The sequence below is a fragment of the Trichoderma breve genome, chromosome 2 (assembly GCF_028502605.1).
Source record: "Trichoderma breve strain T069 chromosome 2, whole genome shotgun sequence".
NCBI lineage: Eukaryota > Fungi > Ascomycota > Sordariomycetes > Hypocreales > Hypocreaceae > Trichoderma > Trichoderma breve.
In genome coordinates this window covers 4052342-4073806 of record NC_079233.1, presented here as the reverse complement: position 1 = coordinate 4073806, position 21465 = coordinate 4052342, and the positions used below count along the sequence as shown (strand labels likewise).

At 48.6% G+C, this 21465-nt stretch overlaps 6 protein-coding genes across 6 annotated transcripts; 4 read left to right on the top strand and 2 right to left on the bottom strand.

Moving 5' to 3' along the window:
- Window positions 1-1501: 1501 nt before the first annotated feature.
- Window positions 1502-5448, top strand: T069G_03445 (e1-E2 ATPase domain-containing protein; the record flags this gene model as incomplete). The annotated part of the gene is made up of 3 exons (XM_056170655.1): window positions 1502-3088; window positions 3146-4144; window positions 4207-5448. 3 exons carry the CDS (start codon window positions 1502-1504, stop codon window positions 5446-5448), a joined length of 3828 nt encoding a protein of 1275 aa, XP_056031547.1.
- Window positions 5449-6098: 650 nt separating this feature from the next.
- On the bottom strand, window positions 6099-10477 carry T069G_03444 (ABC transporter transmembrane region domain-containing protein; the record flags this gene model as incomplete). Its single annotated transcript, XM_056170654.1, has 4 exons — window positions 6099-8357; window positions 8421-9194; window positions 9256-9913; window positions 9969-10477. The coding sequence occupies 4 exons, from the start codon at window positions 10475-10477 to the stop codon at window positions 6099-6101; spliced, it is 4200 nt and encodes a 1399-aa protein (XP_056031546.1).
- Window positions 10478-11271: 794 nt separating this feature from the next.
- T069G_03443 (uncharacterized protein) lies at window positions 11272-12441 on the bottom strand (the record flags this gene model as incomplete). Its single annotated transcript, XM_056170653.1, has 3 exons — window positions 11272-11917; window positions 11978-12210; window positions 12313-12441. 3 exons carry the CDS (start codon window positions 12439-12441, stop codon window positions 11272-11274), a joined length of 1008 nt encoding a protein of 335 aa, XP_056031545.1.
- Window positions 12442-14345: 1904 nt separating this feature from the next.
- On the top strand, window positions 14346-17434 carry T069G_03442 (tetratricopeptide repeat domain-containing protein; the record flags this gene model as incomplete). Its single annotated transcript, XM_056170652.1, has 5 exons — window positions 14346-14553; window positions 14669-14905; window positions 14975-15026; window positions 15072-15424; window positions 15492-17434. 5 exons carry the CDS (start codon window positions 14346-14348, stop codon window positions 17432-17434), a joined length of 2793 nt encoding a protein of 930 aa, XP_056031544.1.
- Window positions 17435-18172: 738 nt separating this feature from the next.
- Window positions 18173-18932, top strand: T069G_03441 (polysaccharide biosynthesis domain-containing protein; the record flags this gene model as incomplete). Its single annotated transcript, XM_056170651.1, has 5 exons — window positions 18173-18253; window positions 18344-18368; window positions 18421-18705; window positions 18768-18804; window positions 18866-18932. The coding sequence occupies 5 exons, from the start codon at window positions 18173-18175 to the stop codon at window positions 18930-18932; spliced, it is 495 nt and encodes a 164-aa protein (XP_056031543.1).
- Window positions 18933-19508: 576 nt separating this feature from the next.
- On the top strand, window positions 19509-21449 carry T069G_03440 (uncharacterized protein; the record flags this gene model as incomplete). Its single annotated transcript, XM_056170650.1, has 3 exons — window positions 19509-19584; window positions 19705-19904; window positions 19995-21449. The coding sequence occupies 3 exons, from the start codon at window positions 19509-19511 to the stop codon at window positions 21447-21449; spliced, it is 1731 nt and encodes a 576-aa protein (XP_056031542.1).
- Window positions 21450-21465: the final 16 nt, after the last annotated feature.

Genomic DNA, 21465 nt, shown 5'->3' with positions numbered 1-21465 from the left:
TGGAGCGCAACTTGGGATGCTCCATAGCTTCGTGTCGCTTTCGCATCTAGAATTCTTGGAATGAAGAAAGCAGTGAAGCTTCTAAAACGTTTTCGGAGTTTTGCTTCTTCTTCTCGCCTTTCTCTCCCTCACCAATAGTCGGTTCTGGTAGGAATTACGCCGATAGGAGATTCGGACAATAACAAGACACGGGATGGCGTCTTGGTGTGTGGTGGCTGGAGTCGGTAGCTGGACATTGGCGCTTTCGAATTTGGTGCCAGATTCCATATTCTGAGCGGAAATGTCAAAGAAAGAGCCATAGAACAGTCGCTAGAAGTATGGCTGTTTGTTGGTGGTCGGCCCTACTGGCAAGCCACACGACGGCCGGCTGACGGCGTTGCGCCTCCTTGTATTCATGCCTATTGCTGCAAGGCTTAGAGTCGATGGCAAAGTGCCACTCAGAAAACTTCCAGATTTGTGATCTTCAAAGGACGGCTAAACGGCCTACTCATGTTGTCGTTGGCTGCCTCTAGCAACAAAGGATATCCGTGGCGTCGGCACTCGATGAGACAGCACAATGGCGACGCCACGAAAACTGTCTTGAAAGCAGAACAATTGGTCCGAGAGGATATAGGTTGCCAAGAGGCTGCCAAGTGAGGGGAGGCTCCTCTATTTCGCCCAGCCAGACAGCTCAGTGTCGTTCGGGGGCCAAACAGTTCGATTGGCTGGTTCCATTTCTATGCGACTCCGCAAGACTGACCGTAGGGCTCGACGATCGAGTAATCATCTGATGTAGGGAGTCTTCAAAGATTGACTTTGCCAAGCACAGTGTCGGAAGGATTCGTAAGGCCACCTCGGCCGAACCAAGAAGCCCTGCCTTATTAGCATCTTCGCTCAAGCTGGTGATGGCCATTGGCTGCTAGACCCGGTTTTCCTTTGGATGGATAGACAAAAAGGTCTGCCAAGGCTCATCGGGAGTGCGAGTCACCGGCCGTAGTCGAGTTAGTTGACGTGCCAAAGTGGAGAGCAGGACGCGGCCCTCCCTTTTAGCTGCGAGCCGATGTGCTTCTTAGTGCTCATACCTACGGAACATAATTTCGGAGGCTGCATGATGCTGCAGCTGCAGAGGCAGGAGTACAGATTAGGCGGTTGGATGGATGTTGTTGGGTGACGGCGAGAGTTGTCTGTTGTCTGCTGTGCTGTTGATGGAGAGAGGGGAAGAAGAAGACTGCATATTGTAGATTGTGGGAAGACATTTCTTGGAGGTGCAAGCCGTCTTCTCTCGGTGGCAGAGTTTGGATCCAGCAGCTTGGCACCCGTCACTTGGTTGCCGTCCGGGCGTCTTAGTGGCTCTCGTAGTGCCTGGCTGGCCTAAGCTGGGGCGGGATTAGCTCCCTGTGGCGGCCTGTCCACCCCGGCACCGCTCCATCCAGCGCTGTAAATCCCCTCTGCCAAAGCGTCACTCAGTGGGTCGAAAAATATCATTTATTGCTGGCACCGGCCCCCAATCCATCCATCCCACATGGGATTCGCATCTCCAATTCCGCTGCGACAAAGAGAAGCCGTGCCTCGAACTGCAGATGCTTCTCTAGGACCGGCCCTGGCATCTGGGCTCTCCCCCATGGACGAAATCACGCCCGCCGATTCGGTTACGCGCCGCCATGTGGACGCTGGCAAGCAGGCGACGGAGCTGGTGGCGGAGCTCAACGCCGAAGAGCCACTGCCGGCAAACAACTTTGCATTCACGCCGTCTCAGTTGCACAAGCTTTTAAAGCAAAGGAGTCTTGCGGCTCTCGACATCTTTGGAGGGCTCCGCGGCCTTGTGCTGGGCCTCCGTACCGATATCGCTGCGGGCCTGAGTGCTGATGAGGCCAATCTCGATGGCACAATCACCTTTGACGAGGCCGTTTCGGCTGCTCGCCAGGATCGCGTGCCCGTCCTCTCGCCTGTCGAGGTGCCTCTTGCTCGTCCAAATTTGACCTTTCAGATAGGCGGACCGGATCACCAGTTCATCGACCGGAGACGCATCTTCGGCGCCAACCGGCTGCCCCGACGCCGACAGAAATCTTTCTTCAAGCTCATGTGGATTGCCTTCAACGACAAGCTCATGATTCTGCTTACAATTTCCGCCTCTATATCTCTAGCAATCGGACTGTATCAGTCACTCACGGCTGACGAGGACACATCCAATATCGAATGGGTTGACGGAGTAACGGTCGTGGCTGCTATTATCGTCATCGTCCTGGCAAGCGCCGCAACCGACTGGCAAAAGAACCACCGATTCGAGAAGCTTAACGAGCGACAGCAGCAACGTGATGTGACAGTCCTTCGATCCGGCAGGATACAACAAATCTCGATATACGATGTCCTGGTGGGAGATATCCTGCACATTGAGGCTGGCGAAGTTGTGGCAGCCGACGGTGTGCTGATTCAGGGCTCCAGCTTATACATCGATGAGTCGTCCATCACAGGAGAGACTCAGCTAGTCCGCAAAATGGCCCCGGCGGATTGCAACCGTTCTCGAGCCGTGGCTGATCCCTTCATCTTTAGTGGCACTACTGTTTGTCGTGGTGTCGGCCGCTTTCTTGTCCTTTCTATAGGCGAAAACTCGGCCTACGGGAGGACGCTCATGTCTTTGCGAGAGGATATCGAGGAGACGCCTCTTCAGGCCAAACTTGGAAGACTGGGCAAGCAACTCATCATGTTTGGTGCCACCGCAGGTGCCATTTACTTTTTGATCCTCTTCATCCGATATCTGGTCCGATTGCCGCACCACAGACACGCTCGCCCAACCCAGAAAGCCGAAGCCTTTCTTCGTATCGTCATGCTTGCCGTTACTATAGTCGTAATCACCGTCCCCGAAGGCCTGGCATTGAACGTCACTATCGCTCTTGCGTTTGCAACCACGAGGATGCTCAAGGACCACAATCTCGTTCGTCTTATTCGGTCCTGTGAGATTATGGGCAATGCCACGTCCATCTGCTCGGACAAGACGGGAACTCTGACGCAAAACAAAATGGCCGTTGTTGCTGGCCGTGTTGGGCTCGAAAGCGGTTTCGAGGATTACGAATTGCCTGTCACAGGCTCCAGCTCAAGTCCTGCCTCATCGGTGTCGAAGCTGCCCTCGGCCAGACGGTTCATGTCGACTGTCTCTCCACAAATGCAGAGCTTGATCAAGGACAGCATATCCCTCAACTCCACCGCGTTCGAGAGAGACGACTCCGCAAGCGCCGACTTTGTGGGATCTAGTACCGAGACAGCCCTGCTCAAATTTGGCCGAGATCACCTAGGTATGGGTAAACTTAGGGAAGAACGTGCCAACAACCCCATCGTCGCCATGCTCCCATTTGATTCAGCACGAAAGTGGATGGCTGTTTTAGTAAAGCTTCCCAACGGCAAATACCGACTCCTGGTCAAAGGAGCTGCTGAAATCGTGTTTGAGTATTGTGCTTTCATAGTGGCAGACCCAACCTTTCAATTCACCACCGCTAGGCTCGAGGAATCGGATAGGGAGAGCTTCCGCAAAACGATCAACGACTATGCTGTCAATCTTCTTCGCCCAGTTGCTATAAGCTTCCGAGACTTTGATGAGCACGAAGTATTTGAGCACCCAGACGATGACCCTGCCTCTGTTAATCTGGAATGGTTGGCATCGGGCATGGTATTCATCGGCTTCTTTGGGATCCGTGATCCACTACGACCAGAAGTGGTCGATTCCGTACGCAAGTGTCAAGATGCCGGCGTCTTTGTGCGCATGGTTACTGGTGACAACTTCCTTACGGCCAAGGCTGTTGCTACGGAATGTGGCATATATACCCCTGGCGGCGTTGCCATGGACGGGCAAACGTTCAGAAAGCTTACGCCATCGCAACGTGATGCCATCATCCCACGCTTGCAGGTATTGGCGAGATCTAGTCCTGAAGACAAACTGTTACTCGTCACACGGTTGAGAGAGATGAAAGAGACGGTGGCAGTTACTGGTGACGGAACAAACGATGCGCTTGCTCTGAAAGCAGCAGATGTTGGCTTTGCCATGGGAATGCAGGGCACCGAAGTTGCTAAAGAAGCTGCTTCTATCATTTTGCTTGACGACAACTTTGCATCCATTGTAAAGGCCTTGAGTTGGGGTCGGACAGTGAATGATGCTGTCAAGAAATTCATTCAGGTAAGTAATATCTTTCACAACGCTCATGTTCGAAACAACGGGTGGCTAACATATATACATAGTTCCAATTTACCATCAACGTTACGGCAGGCATCACAACAATCATCTCGGAACTTGTGGGTGATTCTATTTTCACTGTCGTGCAACTGCTCTGGATCAACCTCATCATGGACATTTTCGCATCTCTCGCATTTGCGACCGATCATCCTTCGCCAGATTTCTTGATGCGGAAACCTGAGCCTCGCAATGCACCCATTGTGACCATTACCATGTGGAAGATGATTGTCGGCCAGTCCATTTACCAGCTTTTGGTCGTCTTTTTGGTACATTATGTCGGCTGGGATATCTTCAATCCCGGAACCAAGCATGAAATTGACAAGTTGCAAACGCTAGTGTTCAACATTTACGTCTGGATGCAGTTTTTCAATCAGCACAACTGTCGAAGAGTGGATAATAAACTAGATATTTGGTACCAAGGAATTCTCAAGAATCCTTGGTTCATTGGAGTACAGCTTCTGACGATTCTTGGTCAGTTCCTCATCATCTTCAAGGGAGGCGAAGCTTTCGACACGAAGCCGTTGACGGGAGCCCAGTGGGGATGGAGTATCTTGTTTGGCAGCTTGACCATTCCGCTCGGTGCTCTGATCCGCCAAGTACCTGATGAACTGGTAGCAGAGGTTTTCCTCGGCTTGAAGAAGCTCTTCCTTTTCATCACAACTCCCTTTCGAAGTGGCTGGGCCAGGATTTCACGGAAAAGGAAGGCCCAGCTGGGAGATAATTCTCAGGAAGAGCTTGGAGTTGTTGAGAACTCGACTGTTCCCGCCAGTTCACCAGTTGCAAGCTCATCATTTGGCGGAGCAGACCAAATCACTTCAGATGTTAAAACACACCCTGCGAACAGCAATAGCATAGCTCAAAGCTCCGCAATGGGTTCCATGGGCTCTATATCTGAAAAGATCGAGCTCGATCTGCAAGCGTTGATCAATGCCGCCAAGATAGGCCAGCTCGCCGACAAGGAGATGTTCGAGATTCATCCTCGCACGCTGAAAAACGATCCGATCACAACACCGCGCTCAAATACGGAAATACCGCCTAGCCAGGACCCGTACATTCTGCGGTACTTTGTTAGAATTAGGAGACACAACATTCGCGAGGCGACTAGCCAGCCGGTTCGCAGGCCCACGGTCCCATCTCGGGCTACCTGGGTTGAGCCACGACGACCAGACCCTGCTCGAACAAGGCAGCAGCAAAATCGACGAGATTGGTTTTCTATCGAAGGATTGCTGAGGTCCAAGAGGCGATAGAGTAGCCCATAAACTCAGACGCCGTCTCGATACTCCCATTTCTTCTTCTTTTCTCTCCTCTTTCCTCTTTTGGTTTATCATTTAGCGCGTTTTTATGGAGGTTATGCACCCTTTTCTATATTTAATGGGGAAATTGGGATCAGTGGGAACTGAATATCATGATACTTACGCATATACACATACACATACATCCGGCGAGGCGGACTATGGGCCTCAGCTTATCATATTATATTTTTATTTTACTATTCTTCTTTCCTCCTGGCAGTTATGCATTAGGGAATTGGGCTAGTTACATCATGAGGTATATGTTCTTCCTGTTGAGAGGTAGAAGGATAGGCGCTCTATATGGATACAATTTTTTTGGTTTCTGTTATGGAGGACGATGGGAAGAGTGGCTTGATGGAAAACATCTTTTGGCACAGAAGATGTTGGTGTTTTACTATCACTCATTGACGCTGAACGGCAAATTAGAGGCATTGGTATATTGAGACGGATAAGGTATACATTATAATACTTCATGATTGAACCCATCAAAATGGAATGAACCTTCTTCTTATTCTAAATATTTCTACGGACTAGCCAAATGAAAAGGAAACGATGCAGTGCTTGAAAAAAGGCGGAGGCAATTAAACACAGCAATGATTCTACGCTCAAGATTCCTCTCCTCCATGCCATTCACCCCTGCTAATGAGATGTCTAAATGGGCCCCTGGCCTTCATCAGCTCCTCATAACTGCCCTCTTCGACCTTGACTCCACCATCAATCATGACAATGTTATCACAAATCTGCATCATATCAGGCGTGTGCGTAACCACCACAATAGCCATCTCGCCCTCCTGCTCCTTAGCCCGCTCTACAAGCCCCCGAACCGTCTCACGGATCATACCCGAAGACTCTGCGTCGAGCGCACTCGTCGGCTCATCTAGAACGAGGAGCTTCGGCTGGCGAACGAGTGCGCGGGCGATGCTAAGACGCTGAGCTTGGCCTCCTGAAAGAGAGATTCCGCCGTCGCCGACCGTCGTGGCGTAGCCTTCGGGGAGGGATGTGATGAAGTCGTGGATGCCGGCTGCTTGAGCGGCAGCGTATACGTTGAGGCTGTTTCTGAGGGGAGAGTCTTTAGGGAGGCCGTAGGCAATGTTTTCGACAATGGTTGCTGGGAAGAGATGTGGTGTTTGTGAGACGTAGGCCATTGTTGAGCGGAGATGTTGTTTGTCGAGCTTGGAGAATTGAATGCCTGCGTAGGTGAGCGATGCTGTGTCTTTTGATGGGCAGTATAGGCCCATGAGGAGGGATATGATTGTTGATTTGCCAGATCCTGAGGAGCCGACGATGGCGGTGCAGCTTCCGCGGGTGATGTCGAAGGAGACTCCACGGAGGACGCGGGAGTTGGGGGACTGTGAGTATGAGAATTGGACGTCTTTGAATTCGATGGGTAGAGGCGTTGAGGTCTTGATGCCTTCTTGGCTTTCTTCCTCTGAGTCTATTGGCATTGTTGCGTAGGCTAGGAGTTGTGTTGCGGTTGCTTGGGCCATTGTTAGTTGAGGCATACTGCTCAGAGCACCGGTTGAACTTCCAATGCTAAATAGTAATAAGTTGATGACTTGTAGTACCTGTGTGGTGGTGACGCCGTCACCCTTGGCCAGCAAGAGCGTAGCATAATAGAACACCAAGGCAGTCATGGGATAGCTCATTGATTGGTATAAGCCAAATAGTCCGCAAGTATAGCCTGCCCTCTTCATCCCCAGGCTAAGGGTATGTGATATGAGCCTCTGGTACTTTGCGCTAAAGTACTTTTCAAGCATCAGTGCTCGCACGACACGGATATTGACAAACGTCTCGTTTAAAATTGCGCCAGAGTCGGTGGCTCCTTGATTGCATCTGGTTTCCCACTTGCCACTGAGCACGGTATACCCCTTGACAGCGCCAATCATCAAAAGCAGGGGCGAAAGCGCGACGAGAGTGAGTTTCCAGGATATTGAAAGAGCCCATAAGAGAGAAATAGCAATCATGCCAAAGGTATTTATGAAGATAGGAATGAATCGCCCAACAATGTTTCGCGTCTCCTCAGCGTTTCTGTCAAGACACTCGTTGATTCGACTGGCCGAGTTCTCCTCCTTGTCAAACCACGACTTTGGCTGCCGCAGGATTTTCTTCAGAGCTTCCAACCGAAGGGAGTTTACCCAGGACTGGCCGGTTCTTTCTATCAAATAGTGACCGCCGCCCGTGGAGACAGAGTCAATGATGGCTATCGCCACCAGATATAGAGCCCATTTTTTCGCCTCGACTGTCCTGTTGACTGGCAGGAATAGGGCTCCAAAGAGCTTTGCGAGACAGAATGAGAACAATGGCATTGCTGCTGAGCTGATAAAGCAAACCACGATTCCTAAAATGAACAATATTCGATCAAATGGTTTGAGCGTTGGCCAAACCGTGCCTAGAGTCGCCAGTAGACTGCTCGGCTTTGCACATTTGTTGGTTGAAAGTACGTCGTTGCTAATATCCGAGGGTAGCTCACGGCCAGAGGCGAGTCGTAAACTAGAAATATTCTCTCGACGGTCTGCTTTTCCAAACACATATAATAGTTCGTCTGTGTTGTACCCTGAATCGTCAAAGAAGTCCATCTTGTAATCGCTTCCTGAATAAGGCATACGACCAGCCTCTGGTGCGCTGCATCTACGAGGTAGTCCAAAGTATTCGTCAAAAGAGTTGTAGGAGTCCCTCTTCTCGGTTTCATAGTAGCGTGTAGCTCCAACGGCTGTCTGTGGTCTTTCTTCGGTATCGGAGCTGTCCCATATCTGCTCTTTTCTTAGTTTCAAAGCAAACTCTGTTCCAGCTCCCAGAGCCTTATACTGGGATAGCCGGTGCCAGGCTGGATCTATGCCGTCAACATCTCGCTCTGTGAGCGTAAACTGTGACAGGGAAAAACTGGTGTCTTGCGGTAGCTCTGCAATTGTCGATGTGCTGTAGTTAACCGGACGAGGAGGACTGGCATCTTCCACCTCGGTCGGCGTAGAAGAGGGGGGAGACTTAACGGGATCCTGACACGTCATAGCTGCAAAGGGCCCAACTGAAGACAAGGCCAGCTCGCTTCGTAGTCCCTGTTGCACCAAAGAAGCATCTTCCATCACATAAACAAAGTCTTCGTCTTCAATCTGACTGATGTCGTGAGTGATGATGATGGTTGTCTTGTCTCGTCGCCACTCTCTGATAGCATCTATCGCCAAGCCTCTGTTGATTTGATCCAGACTACTCGTCACTTCATCAAGGATAAGCACAGCTGGATCTCGAATTCTTGCTCGGGCAAGCGCAACTCTTTGTCTTTGACCTCCACTTAGCTCAAGCCCGTGTGAACCGATGCGCGTGTCAAGGCCTTCTGGAAGGCCGCTAAGTGTAGATTGTAGCAATGCAAATTCGCAAGCAGAGGAAACGGCTTCTCTTGTCACATTCTCTGGATCACCGAGGCCGATAGCCACATTGTTGAAAAAGCTGTCGTCAAACACCACGCTCAATTGCTGTATTAGAGCAATCTTGGATCGGACCCAACTCGGGTCCAAGCTCGTCAGGGGCTGCCCGTCTAAACAGACGAGTCCAGATGAAGGCTCATAAAATTGAGCAATGAGATTGCCGATCGTGCTCTTGCCGGACCCGCTTCTACCAACGATGAATGTGAGTTGGCCTGCTGAGAAAGAAAAGGATGATTTGTTGAGAACCACTTTTGTGGGATTGGAAGGATATGCAAAAGTGACCTGTATCACATCGTTGTCAGTTGTCGTTACGGAGAATAAGAAGAGGAATGATGGTACATACATCTACCAAGTCCACATTTCCAACGCAAGTAGCAGGCTGCGTCCGATTGCCGTCTTCATCGACAGTTGGTTCGTCATTTTTCTCCAATATGGATAAAAGAAAGGAGCCCGCCGACATGCCCTTGGATAACACAAGCCAATGCGGTAGCAATGCCTCGATTCCCTGGAATGCCGAAAGGACAGAAAAAAAGGTAGTCATGACTTGGCCAGGCGTCAGCCCTCCATCGACGAGAACAGTTCCATACCAAAAGCCCGCTATAAACATGCCAACGACCCAGAAGGCGACATAGCTCATCTGGAGGCAATTGCACTGAGCCTGTATCAAGTATCGCCTACCCGCCGACTTGACGGCTTCATAATATTGCCAGAGCTCGCGGTCGTATCCGTTGAAAACTTTGACAATGGCGATGGCTTTGATAGACGAAGTAGCAAACTTTGACGCGGTCTCTAGATCACGCTTCTGAGCTTGGATTGCCGGATCTAGCCGCCTGGTTGCTAATGACAAGGCCAACATGGATATGGGTAGGGTTGCAAGTAGAATCAAGGTGAGTTTCCAGGAATGAGAGAAGGCTATAGCGAGAGAAACGAGGGAAAGAATGATGTCGGCGACCAAGAGTCCGAGGACATGTGATGCCGCCAGCTGAAGCTCCCGAGTCTGTCTGTTTCTCGGTTAGCATTTATACACTGCATGAGATGTGATGGATGTCAACTTGCGTTTGGATTCTAACCAGCAGGCTGGAGACTCCTTGGTCTAGAGAATCGTACCAAGACATCTTCTTGGAGAGTAGGCTTTGAAAGACGCCTTGGCGGATGGAGTTGGCTTGCAGTTCTCCAAAGATGGACCATAGCGCCAGAAAAGCCGTGCTTGCAGCCCAATTTCCGATGCCCATGCCCAGTAGTATCAAGGCCCAGTGTGATATCTGGTCCATGGTTTCATTGCCAGAGCGATGGCCAGCCCCAAAGTTGGAAACGACGTCGAATATCTTGCCCAAGATGATCGATTGGACCGACTTGATTGAAGCAAAGGCGGCAGATGCAACGACCGCCGCAACGAGTAGTCCCGCATGATTCCATCTTGTAAAGGAGAAGAGATGCTTGAAAGATGAACGTTGGGGCTTGTTGTCGGTGGCTTGGCGGTCGGGAGAGGAAGCAACGTCAAGAACCAGTGTTGAATTATCCGCCGAGAGTTGTGGCGACGCCGTCTCTTTATCGTTTGAAGCCATCACACTGAATCTTTTGCAGCGGTTGGATAGAGAAGCCGCGAAGCCATTGGCATGAGGAGGGAGATGAAGAGGAGGGAAAGGGTGGAGAGGATGGAGTCATCAGATATGAGTGCCATGATGAAGATTTCCGATAAATGTGAATTTGCCCAACGCCGTAAATTGACTTTCAAGTGAGTAAATGATGCAACATGCAAGATCCCGTATGAGGACAATGCAGAAAGCTGGTGGTGAAGTGGGGAAATGAGGCTTGAGCCTGTGCATTGTTCCATCTCCACCTTGATATTGTTCCAACGGAGGCGTCACTTAAAGCCAACGCGCAAAACAACAAAGAATCACTTTTTTGTTGCGGCACGAAACATGAGACGAAACATGAGACGAAAGGCTGATGCAAAGATGCAAATCATTGTTATTTCTAATCTAGTACAGGGCGAACGGGTGTCTAGGTTTCATCATAACAAAGGTGTTTCTACATGAACCAGTCTGTGGTATAGTGTAGCTAGTATTGTGTAACTGTCATAGTTGACCAAGAATGATGGGTTCAATCATGGTGCTAAATTAGAAAGAAATACTACATGTTCAGAATAAAGAACGACGAAGATGCCAAGTGTAGGGTTTCATATTCTGAACATAATGAAGCGATAACGCACATTATCCTATACGCACATAGTGAAGTGCCATAGTCTCTCACTATCTAGATGTAGTGGAAGGTCAGGATTGTTTGATGTCGTCTTACAAAGAGTACAATCCAAACCACCTTTTTGGAAACACCCACTGTCTTGTCAATCAAGAGACATCTAGAGATACTCGTTTATCTCCATGGATTGCGTCACAATCATAGCCCACTGCAACCCGATAACCGCACACATCAACAAGATCAGCGACAGAGAAAGAAAGATGATCTTGAAGGAAAGAATCATCAACCTCCGCCAATTATCCCAGGAGAAACTACGCCACGCATCCGAAATCGTGGCATAATCCCGACCATTTGTACGAGCCGGCTGGACTCGACCCTTGAAAGAACGGTCAAAGGGAATAATAGTGCTGTCTTCCGTAGGGAGAAGAGATGCCTGGATTCGGAGTAGGACCACTTGACTGGGGACAACGAAGAATATGGAGTCGACGACGGTGGCGAAGATGACGGCGGCGCACTTGAAGTAGAAGACAGCATCGCCAGCGGCCATGTCAAGGCGAAAGCTGTAGGTATTGTCCGGCCCAAAGAGTCCGGGAGAAGGCCAATCGATGTTCATACGCGAAGCCACCATGGAAGGAAATAGGCTCGTAAACTCTACTGCAGCCCAGTGAATGAGAGTCGCCCTCCATGTTGCCTGCAAAGTACGCTTAAAGGGAGGCACGCGGCTCCAGAACGGTCGGTCGGTTTGAGCGATGACGAGGTGTAACCACAGTGTGGAGAATTGTACCAGTAAAAGGGAACGGAGCAATCTTGCGAAGATGTGATATTTAAAGCCCAGAAAGCGGCCGTAGTAACCGATAAGACCCGACGTGGTAATCAATTGCAATAGAGCAAGGGTGAGGCCGCGAAAGTTGGCTAAAATACCGCCGTTCTTCACGAGGAGTCGATAGATAGCGGATGGAGATGAAGTATTTGTTCGTGAAGGAGAGGTGAGTGATGGTCTGTTGGTAACATCATTGAGATTGGGGGAATCGTGTCTAATAAGTTCCTCGTCTTGTGTAATGGCAAAGACTGGATAGACGTGAGGCAAAGTGTAGTTCAACTAGATTTGAAAACACGGCAATGTCAGAAGGTGTCAAGACAAGATTTCCTCGCCTAGAGCAGGTCTAGGCGAGGAAAAAGTCGGAAGAGAGACAACACATACAACAATAATAATAGGTAAGAATATGGTAAAGTCGAAGAGTAATACAACTCGCGCCCACCAGGGAACCTCGAAAGTGAAGTGCTCAAAAGAGTCGGTTGGATAAAGGGACCATTTCATCGAGTTGAACATTGTTTGACTGGCCATCTCGAGCCCATATGTTTCCTGGAATTGGGAAGCTAGACGTGATACAAGTGTGTAAGGGGCTGCAGATTACAGAAAAAGCCCTACACTACTTGTATTAAGGAGGGTTACTTAGCATTTTAGACTTGTCCCGTATAAGTGCCACGTAAGCCCCCTTGTAATGCTATATAAATCTCGGACCTCGGCCATTTCCATTCTTGGTTGAGACCCAGCCATTAACATGATTGAATCCGTCGAAAACTAATGTCGGTAAGACACGTAGCGAACACAGTTTCAGTCAAGTATGAAGAAAAGTATTGATACAGCCAAGGCCCTAAAACTGACCTGTAATATATCATTCTACCTTTTCGTATATTCCCCCATATGCTATAAAGTAAAGTAAATGATCTTAAGAACAGATAAAGATCTCTGACCTTCCTGGGGACGTTTAAGAGTAATGAGTCAGAGTTCCTTGTTGATACGTGGCCAATACACTGAGTTGCTGAAAGTAGGATAAAACACGGCGATGCGCCTGAGGATGAATTTTTTCTTTGAGAAATACTCCCAGGCCGCAACGCGAGCCGGTATAACGTTTCCAGAGTGCTGATGTCTATTCATCTGTACAGTAAAAGTTCAGTGTTAACCAAACTAATGACTTCCTCACTCCCACCAATCTCTCAAATGCTAGTCGAACCTGAACCACTTCTCAGCCAAACGAAATATCTCTTTCAAAAACCAGATTTAGGACTTGGTGAAAAAAAAAAGTTCACAAAATTGAATCCGCAATTATGTTTGTGATGTATGGCTCTGTGTTTTGAGGCTTATTCGAGTCAATCTGGCAGGGCCTTAGCGTAGTACTTTGGACCACCAAGATAATTAATCGCAATCCGCAAAGAGGTAAGACTGAAATTATTAAGATATAGAATCGAGTCGTTCGCCAACGAGTGCGACACAACAGATATCTGGGTCTGGTCGAATTTTATTCATGACCAATTCCATATCATTCTGGCCGCATCTAGTATCACAATCCCGCAGGATCTCTTACAAGTTATAATGGACATTTTCTGTGAGAAGATTGCGGAGTTCGCGTCTGATCCCGACGCTGTATTGGAAGACCCATTGGCACGGAGAGTCGCGGACTCTATGATACCTCTGTTCCCTAAAAACACACTACCATCACATCCCCAATTGAGCCAAGACATAGATTTTGTTAACTCCCCATTTAGAGCGCTGGTAGAGAAAGCCTGGAATGAGATACTATGTATCCACGAGACGGAGTTCAGTGAGCAAGATATCGAGATAAAACCAGACACTGCGTTCTTTGATGTCTGGGGGAATATGTTAGCGGTGCAACAGTTTGCAGATTTCTATAGTGCGTACACTGCGAAGACTATACTCCTAGAGGATATTGTAGATTACCCGAGTATGAGAGGTCATGTATTTTTACTCGGTCAGGAGGATAGTCGATGATGAAATGACATAATAGCAAGTTGAGGATCAATTTTTATTTATTCAAACTAAGTTATCATAGTAAACATTTGCTATTCCATCACTAGAACTACACACTGATTCTAGTACGCGAGACATCTTTTGACCTTTTGATCAAACTCTGACAAACAGGGTTTCCCAATAAGGATGGGAGTTATGTAATACGTTACAATGTATCATTTAAGACAGCACTAACTTGATGTATATTGATAGCTGCGCGCGTACCGCTAATAAGGCAGCAATGCATGCAACAGCAAGGCTCCCCAGACTTACTTGGCCTTCCCCTCATGGCACAGGAACCTCAATTAAACCTCTAGTTTCATCTGCGAGACGACGGAGACTATCTGTATCTGGATGATTCATCCTTGATTGATTGTTTAGCGGGACGTGAGGCCGCGATTTGCGCCCACCGAGCGATTTAGACGATGCTGCAACGACCATCCAGCCGAGATGGCTTCCATTTCGCCGTCATCTGTGCGCTGCCTCTTCAATTCGATGCTGTATGCGATTCCCTCGATGAAATTTGGGAAGATCAAGATGGAAAACTTGGGAAAGCTGCTGGCGACTCGAATTACTATACCATGGGATGCATGGGCAATACACCTATTGTTCTCCTCCTTCTGCCTGGGGAGGGTAAAGTTGATGCCGCGAGCGCTGCAGCAAGTCTGCGCTCCAGCTACAACAATTTGAGTACCGTTTTTTGTCGGGATATGTGGTGCCTTGCCGAAACTGCTGGATGAAACTGAAGTTCTGCTTGGGGATGTCATCATTAGCGAATTCGTTGTACGGTATGACTATGGCAGCCAGTACCCAGATGAGTTCAAGCCAAAGAGATCGATTGAAGACATGCTCGGCAGACCTAATAAAGGGACTCGGATATTGAATGCTCAGCTCAAGACTCAGCGTTCCCGTGACAGGTTGGAAGACAATGCCTTCAAACTTTTACAACAACTCCAAGAAAAGATGGGGAAAACCAAACACCGGGGCAAATACGAGTATCCAGGGGCCGCACATGACAAGCTTTTTGATCCGAATTATCGCCATAAACACCAAGACGCAGATGTTTGTGATACCTGCCGTGCCTGTGTCTCTATTGCCGACCAAACGTGCGACCGTGCGCTTGAATTGACATGCGCAGATCTTGGATGCAGCAATGACCATCTGGTTCCCCGAGACCGCCTAAGAGAGCGAGAAGCATGCAGTTTGAGAACCTCGGGGCTGGTCATACACACAGGCGGAGTTGGCTCTGCGGATACTGTGATGAAATCAGGTGAGGCGCGTGACAGAATATCGCGGAGAGACAAAGTCATTGCCTTTGAAAAGGAGGGAGCAGGTGTGTGGGACGAGTTACCATCATGTATCATCATCAAGGGTGTATCTGACTACGCCGACTCTCACAAGCCAAAGGGATGGGAGAAATATGCTGCTGCAACTGCGGCATCTACGGCAAAAGCTCTGCTCTTACATCACTTCGAAGACAGACAGTCAAAGAGATATACTCAGGGTTGGTTTACTCTATCAACAGCTCTCTCGCCCACCTTTTACCATTGTTCTCTGCTAATCGCTGCTAGATCGGATATTCTCCGTGCCCTTCGCTGAAAACCATAGCTTTGTGGGTCGCGATGGTGTGGTCAAGTCCTTGATCGATACTTTGTCTGATAAGAGGAAGGATCGTGTCGCTTTAGTCGGGATGGGTGGTGTAGGAAAGACCCAAGTGGCTCTAAGGATTGCCTACATGATGGAGAATAAAGAACCGGCGTGCAGCGTACTCTGGCTGCCTGCGATCAGCATGGCTGGCTTCGAACAAGCATGTACGGATCTTGTGAAGGAGCTAAACCTCCCAAGCACAAAAAACGATGATGCTAGGGAACTAATTCAGCAACATCTAAGCTCGGAACGCGTCGGCCGATGGCTTCTCATTCTGGATAATGCGGACAGTGAAGACATCCTGCAGGGATCTGAAGGCGTTCACGGGATATATGCCTACCTACCACGGAGCCGGGGCGGGCATATCCTCGTCACAACACGATGGCGGAAAATAGCTGTCGATTTTGCAAAGCAAAATGTGATCGAGATCGCGGAGATGGAGCATACAGACGCTAAGAACCTCTTGTACTCTTCTCTGAATTCGGATCATTTGATGTGGGATGAACATGTGGTCAACGAGCTACTGCATTTATTAACTTGTCTGCCGCTAGCTATAGCACAGGCAGCGGCCTATATGGATATCTTCAAAGTACCTATCGAAGAGTATCTTAGGCTTTGCCGTCATTCTCAACAAGATATGATGGAATTAATGCGCAACCAATACCAAGATGATACACTTTACCACGAGAGCCAAGGAGCGGTAGCTACAACATGGCTGATTTCGGTCAGCCAGCTCCAGAATTACAACACAGCGGCCGCAAAGTTACTCTTCTTTTTAATGTGGATCGAGCCTCAAGCTATTCCCCAGTCGATATTGCCTGATGTAGGATCAGAGCAAGAAAAAATAAAGGCAATAGGGACACTTAGCAGTTTTGGCTTCCTTCGAGCAAGACTGGAACGAGGAATTTATGACATGCATAGCCTAGTGCATATGGTCATGCGGTTTTGGGCCCAGGATCAAGGGATTGACACAGAAATGAAGGGTGACGTGCTCCGTCATCTTGTGAAAGTATTCGTATCAGATGACTGGGACCAGCGAGACACATGGCGAGCCTACTTACCGCACGTACTTCACGTATTCGGAGCGCATCGACAAATAGACCCAGATTCAACATCGCGCTTAGGTTTCTGGGCGGGAACTTGGCTTCTCCGAGATGGGCGGAACAAAGAAGCACTTACAGTGGCAGAGCAAGTTGTTGAAATTCGGGAAACAACGCTAGCTCAAGATGATCCGGACCGACCGAGATCACAACTTCTCTTAGCTATAGCATATCGAGCTAACGGGCAAATCAAGGAAGCTTCCATGCTACTAGAGGAGGGTTTGAAATATCATAGAGCAGCACTACCTCAAGGTCATCCAGAGCAATTAGTATGGCAATATCAGCTAGCAAGAGCATACTTGGATGATGAACAGGTTGAGGAAGCAATTATACTCCTAGAGGATGTTGTCAAGGTTCAGACAACGACACTCGGTCAGGATCATAAAACACAATTGGCATCGCAACTTCGTTTAGCAGTGGCTTATGCGGCCAATGAACAGATCAACGAAGCGATCGAACTTCTAGAACATGTGGTTAAGATTGGGGCGACGGTGCTATCTCAGGATAATCTACTACAATTGCAATCGCAATATGAGTTAGCAAGAATTTATGAAGCTAATGGACAGGTTAAGGAAGCGATTGCATTACTAGAACATGTTGCTAAGATTCAGGAGATAGCGTTACCTCATAATCATCCATTACAATTATTATCGCAACGTAGCTTAGCAACACTATACAAGGTTAATGGGCAAATCGGGGAGGCGACCGCACTAATGGCTAAGATTCAAGAGACAACACCGGATAATTTAGATAGCAATTTCGCATAGTTGCATCTTGCGAACATAGTTTTTGTCTCATTACCATAAAATCTATCATTAAGTTTATGCTAGTGAGGATGTGGACAATTGGAAGCATTGGCTCACATGAGTCCACACTGCTACTGCACGTCATCGTCACCACTTCAACACTTCATCTCACAAGTGCCTCACAATTTCAGCTCCTATCATCCGTTCCAAAGCTGCACAAATGACCCAAGCGCAGAAATAAAGAAGCCTCGGCAACCATCTAAGGTCGCGTTGTTGGTACGTGTTCGCAAAAAAAATGAGAGATGAACCTTCTAGAGAGTCGTCGAACTTTCCAGATTGTTGTTGAATCCTGAGATGGATATAAGATGAGCGACTGAACTGAATTTGACTTAAGTTTTATGAATCAACTTATAACTGTCACAAATTTCACGCAATTGGAACTTGGGTATCAGTGGAAAGCGAAGTTAAACAATTGACAGCTGCAGGAGAAGTTACAACTGCTTTTGGTGCTGCGGTGTTACAACTGAAGAGTTACATACTGTGTGAATAATACAGTGTTCCCTGTCGCACATACTGTCTACTGACCTCATCATTTTTTGCCCCTCCAAGCGGCCCGAGCCCCACGTCCAAGATTTTGGATTTTGCGATAACCGCAGATTGAAGCCATTCTTTCTTGGATACTGCAACTGTTGCGCTACCCGGCCAAATCCCACGCCTCAGACTCAGGACTCGTATTCAGACTCGAAAACAATCTTCACAATGGATCCCTTGGAGAGCATGTCAACTGGAGGGCCTCTGCCCAAGGATTTCAATGCCGACGATGCGGGCAACATGGAGGATGTGCGTTTCATCTCTACTTTTTCCTTTGGTCTTTGTTCCGCATGAAGATGGAGTAACTAGCTAACCCGATCTCTTGGTTCTGTTTGACAGATGGAGAAGCAGTTTGCCGTCAAAGGTACATGGAAACACTACTCTTTAACATGATTCACATGCCTAACACGCAGCAGTCGTGCAGCACATGGCAACCTACTGGGCCATTCTCGAAAAGGTCAAGGGCTCCGGCCTGCGACTGACCAAGATCGACGACGAGATCTACGACCACCTCAAGGAAGCCTTCCCCGAGTTCGACCCCACTGCCACGATCGATGAGGACCAGATGAAGAGCAAGACTGGCAAGGAGAGGTGGCGCGCCTTCATGATGAAGTACGAGAAGAAGGTGGACGACTACAACTTTGGCACCATGGTACGGAACAACGCCAAGGCCGAGTACGAGCAGGACACAACCATTTTCGGTGAGATTTGTTCAAAGGCGTGCTTTTCTCTGGGATAGCGCAGTTATCTAACCATTCAACAGTCCCCAGGATGCAGTTTTATGCCATTGAGATCGCCCGGTATGTGCTGCTTCTGCCTTGAATACATGATGGATATTACATCTGCTGACTATCAAAATAGAAACCGAAGCGGCCTCAACGACTGGATATACGAAAAGGCTCAGGAAGAGAAGAATAGCTCCAAATAAATACCCCAATACACAAGCCAAGTCAAGAGTCGTTTTTGTTATCACCGCGTGCCTTTGTCAACTAAAATATTGAGGATTCACTCAACGGGCGTAGATATGGTTTTGTCATGCAGGCCGGCTTTACGCTGCGCTACTGTCGTATTCAATGGGAAAAAATGAGAAAGAGAAATAGATTTATCTACTCGATGTATATGGTCATGGGTACCTACACCAAAAACTACAATATTACAAAATACTACTACCTGCCGTTAACCTGAGGATGCTATTGTTTGGCTTTTTCTCTACACCTCGTCTAATGCTACAACTTTCTCGCTGGTACTGAATGATTTCAGCTCAAAATAACCACAATCCGTCCGTTTGCTTTCTCTTTAATGTCGTATTACGCCCAAAGACTGTCTGTCACCTGGCCAACTGTGACCAAACAGCCCGCACAGCTGACAGCTGCTGTCAGCCCAAAAGCTCAGCTCAAATGTTTGCCTTTGCAGCTTCGTTTCTACAGAAACATCGCATCCGGATAAATCACATTTGGAGATCCACGGGGAGAATTTCGAGGCTTCCCCCCTCACAAACATCGGCATGGATCAAACATCGTGGCTAGATCTCTCAGCTGATGGCGATACACCAACCTCGCCATCGCCACCACAATCTCCTCGTAAGGCACATTTGTGGCTTTCTCTCTGTCAACTCATCTACTTTGGAATAATTCTATTTCATGAATTTCATCCAAATATATCGTTCTCACAGCTCAAGTCCTTACTGATTCCGCAAGCAGCAAGCAGCCCATCCAAACTCACGCGATCAAAATCCATCATCGAGCGCGTCGCCAGCAGGGCCTCCGAGTACTCCATATCCCCCAACAATTCGCGCAGTGAAGACCAGCTCGTCGGTCGCTCTGGTCTCCCGCCCTGGGATCGAACCGTAGACATTGTCTACCACAAATACAAGCATGGAGATGCCAAACCCGACAAAAGCGTGGCCTTGAAGGCACTCACAAACAAATTCTTCGCGTTACACAAGAGACAAAAGTCACAGGCGAGTGAAAAGCAGCAGGAATTTACCTAGAAGACATTTCCTGAGCACGTTCGCCGCCTTATCCTGGAGAATCTCGTCGCGTCTTTTGAGGTTTTGGGATCCAAGCCCATTAGCCTCAACAGGTTCAACTGGGACCAAGACTGCTGGGAACCTTCGGACTTCATCCCTCTTGGCGAAGTTCTTGCGACTTTCCGCCCTTACTTGAGCGTCTCATTCGATTTCTATGCCACTATTTTCGTTGCAATCTTGTCGGAGAATTATTTTCACGTTACTTTCTCGCCCTTCATCGCCCAGAGACTCAATCCTTTGGCCACCACATGGCTTAACAAGTACGGCATCTTCATCAAGTCTCTCATTATTGAGGTCGATTTATCCCGTCTAGGTCTTGGTCCTGCACCTCAAGCCATCGATTTGTTTCCTAGTACTGGACATCTGCAAGGTCTGCTTTTAGACTTTAGTTTGTCTCAGCTCGAAAGAGCTCCAGAAGCTCCCCTCGAGACTCTAATCCTTGCGTGCCGTCGTTTTCACGGCCAAAGAGAGGACATTCCTGATCCACCCGAAGACATCTCTGAGAGTAAAATCTCTGTCAGAGCTAGTTCTGCAAGCCCTCAAAATCAGTACTCGTCCGCAGAAAGTTCCGGCAGGCAGTCTTCTTGTGACATTTCCGAGAGAACCGTTCGAGTCGTATCTCCAGCCCCAGAAGACTTCTTTGAGCAAAGCGAGCTTGACTTCGAGTACGATGACGAAGAAGAAGAAGAACAAGATGACGATGATGAACATACAAACTTGGACGAAGACTCAGACGACGGCTACGTAGTCAACATGTCCTTCGAAAGCAGCGAGGACTCCTCCGACTCCTTCTCCAGCTCCGACTCATCCTCAAATCCCGACACAAGTCTAGCTCTCCCGCCATCCATCCAAGAAGAAGACTTTTCATACTGCCCCGACAAACATCTCTCTATATGCAATCACCTCATCCGCCTGCGTAGCAAGGTCACTTCCCTCCGCATCGCCGGTTTCAGCGAGGCGTATTCACACGCTTTCCTCGCCACCCTGTTCCCCGAGGCGAAATTCCTTCCTCTACCACGACACTCCTACCGTGTTGCGCCTTCTACCTTCTGGCCTCGTCTTCGCGGCCAGAAATCTTGGGCCGACGCCGGTCAAGGAACTCTCGTACTGGATGACCACGAGGTCATACCAGAGCCATGCACCTTTCCCGAGGGTCCTTTTCAGCTACCACCACCAATCGTCTATAAATCAAGCATTAAATCGTTCCCAATGGGCCTTGAGACGGTAACTCGCCCAAGGAACAATACCGTCAGCTTAGGCTCGAGCTTGCCGTCTCAGAAAAGTTTGGAAAGCAACGGAGAGGCAAACACTTCGAAAAGCTCGCGATCCAGCTATGAGAAGTCCAAGGTGCAAAAGCTTTTGGAGAGATGCAAGGAAAAGTCGAGACGCAGGCCAAGGCCAACATCGGCACCTTGATCGCTAGATGTATTCG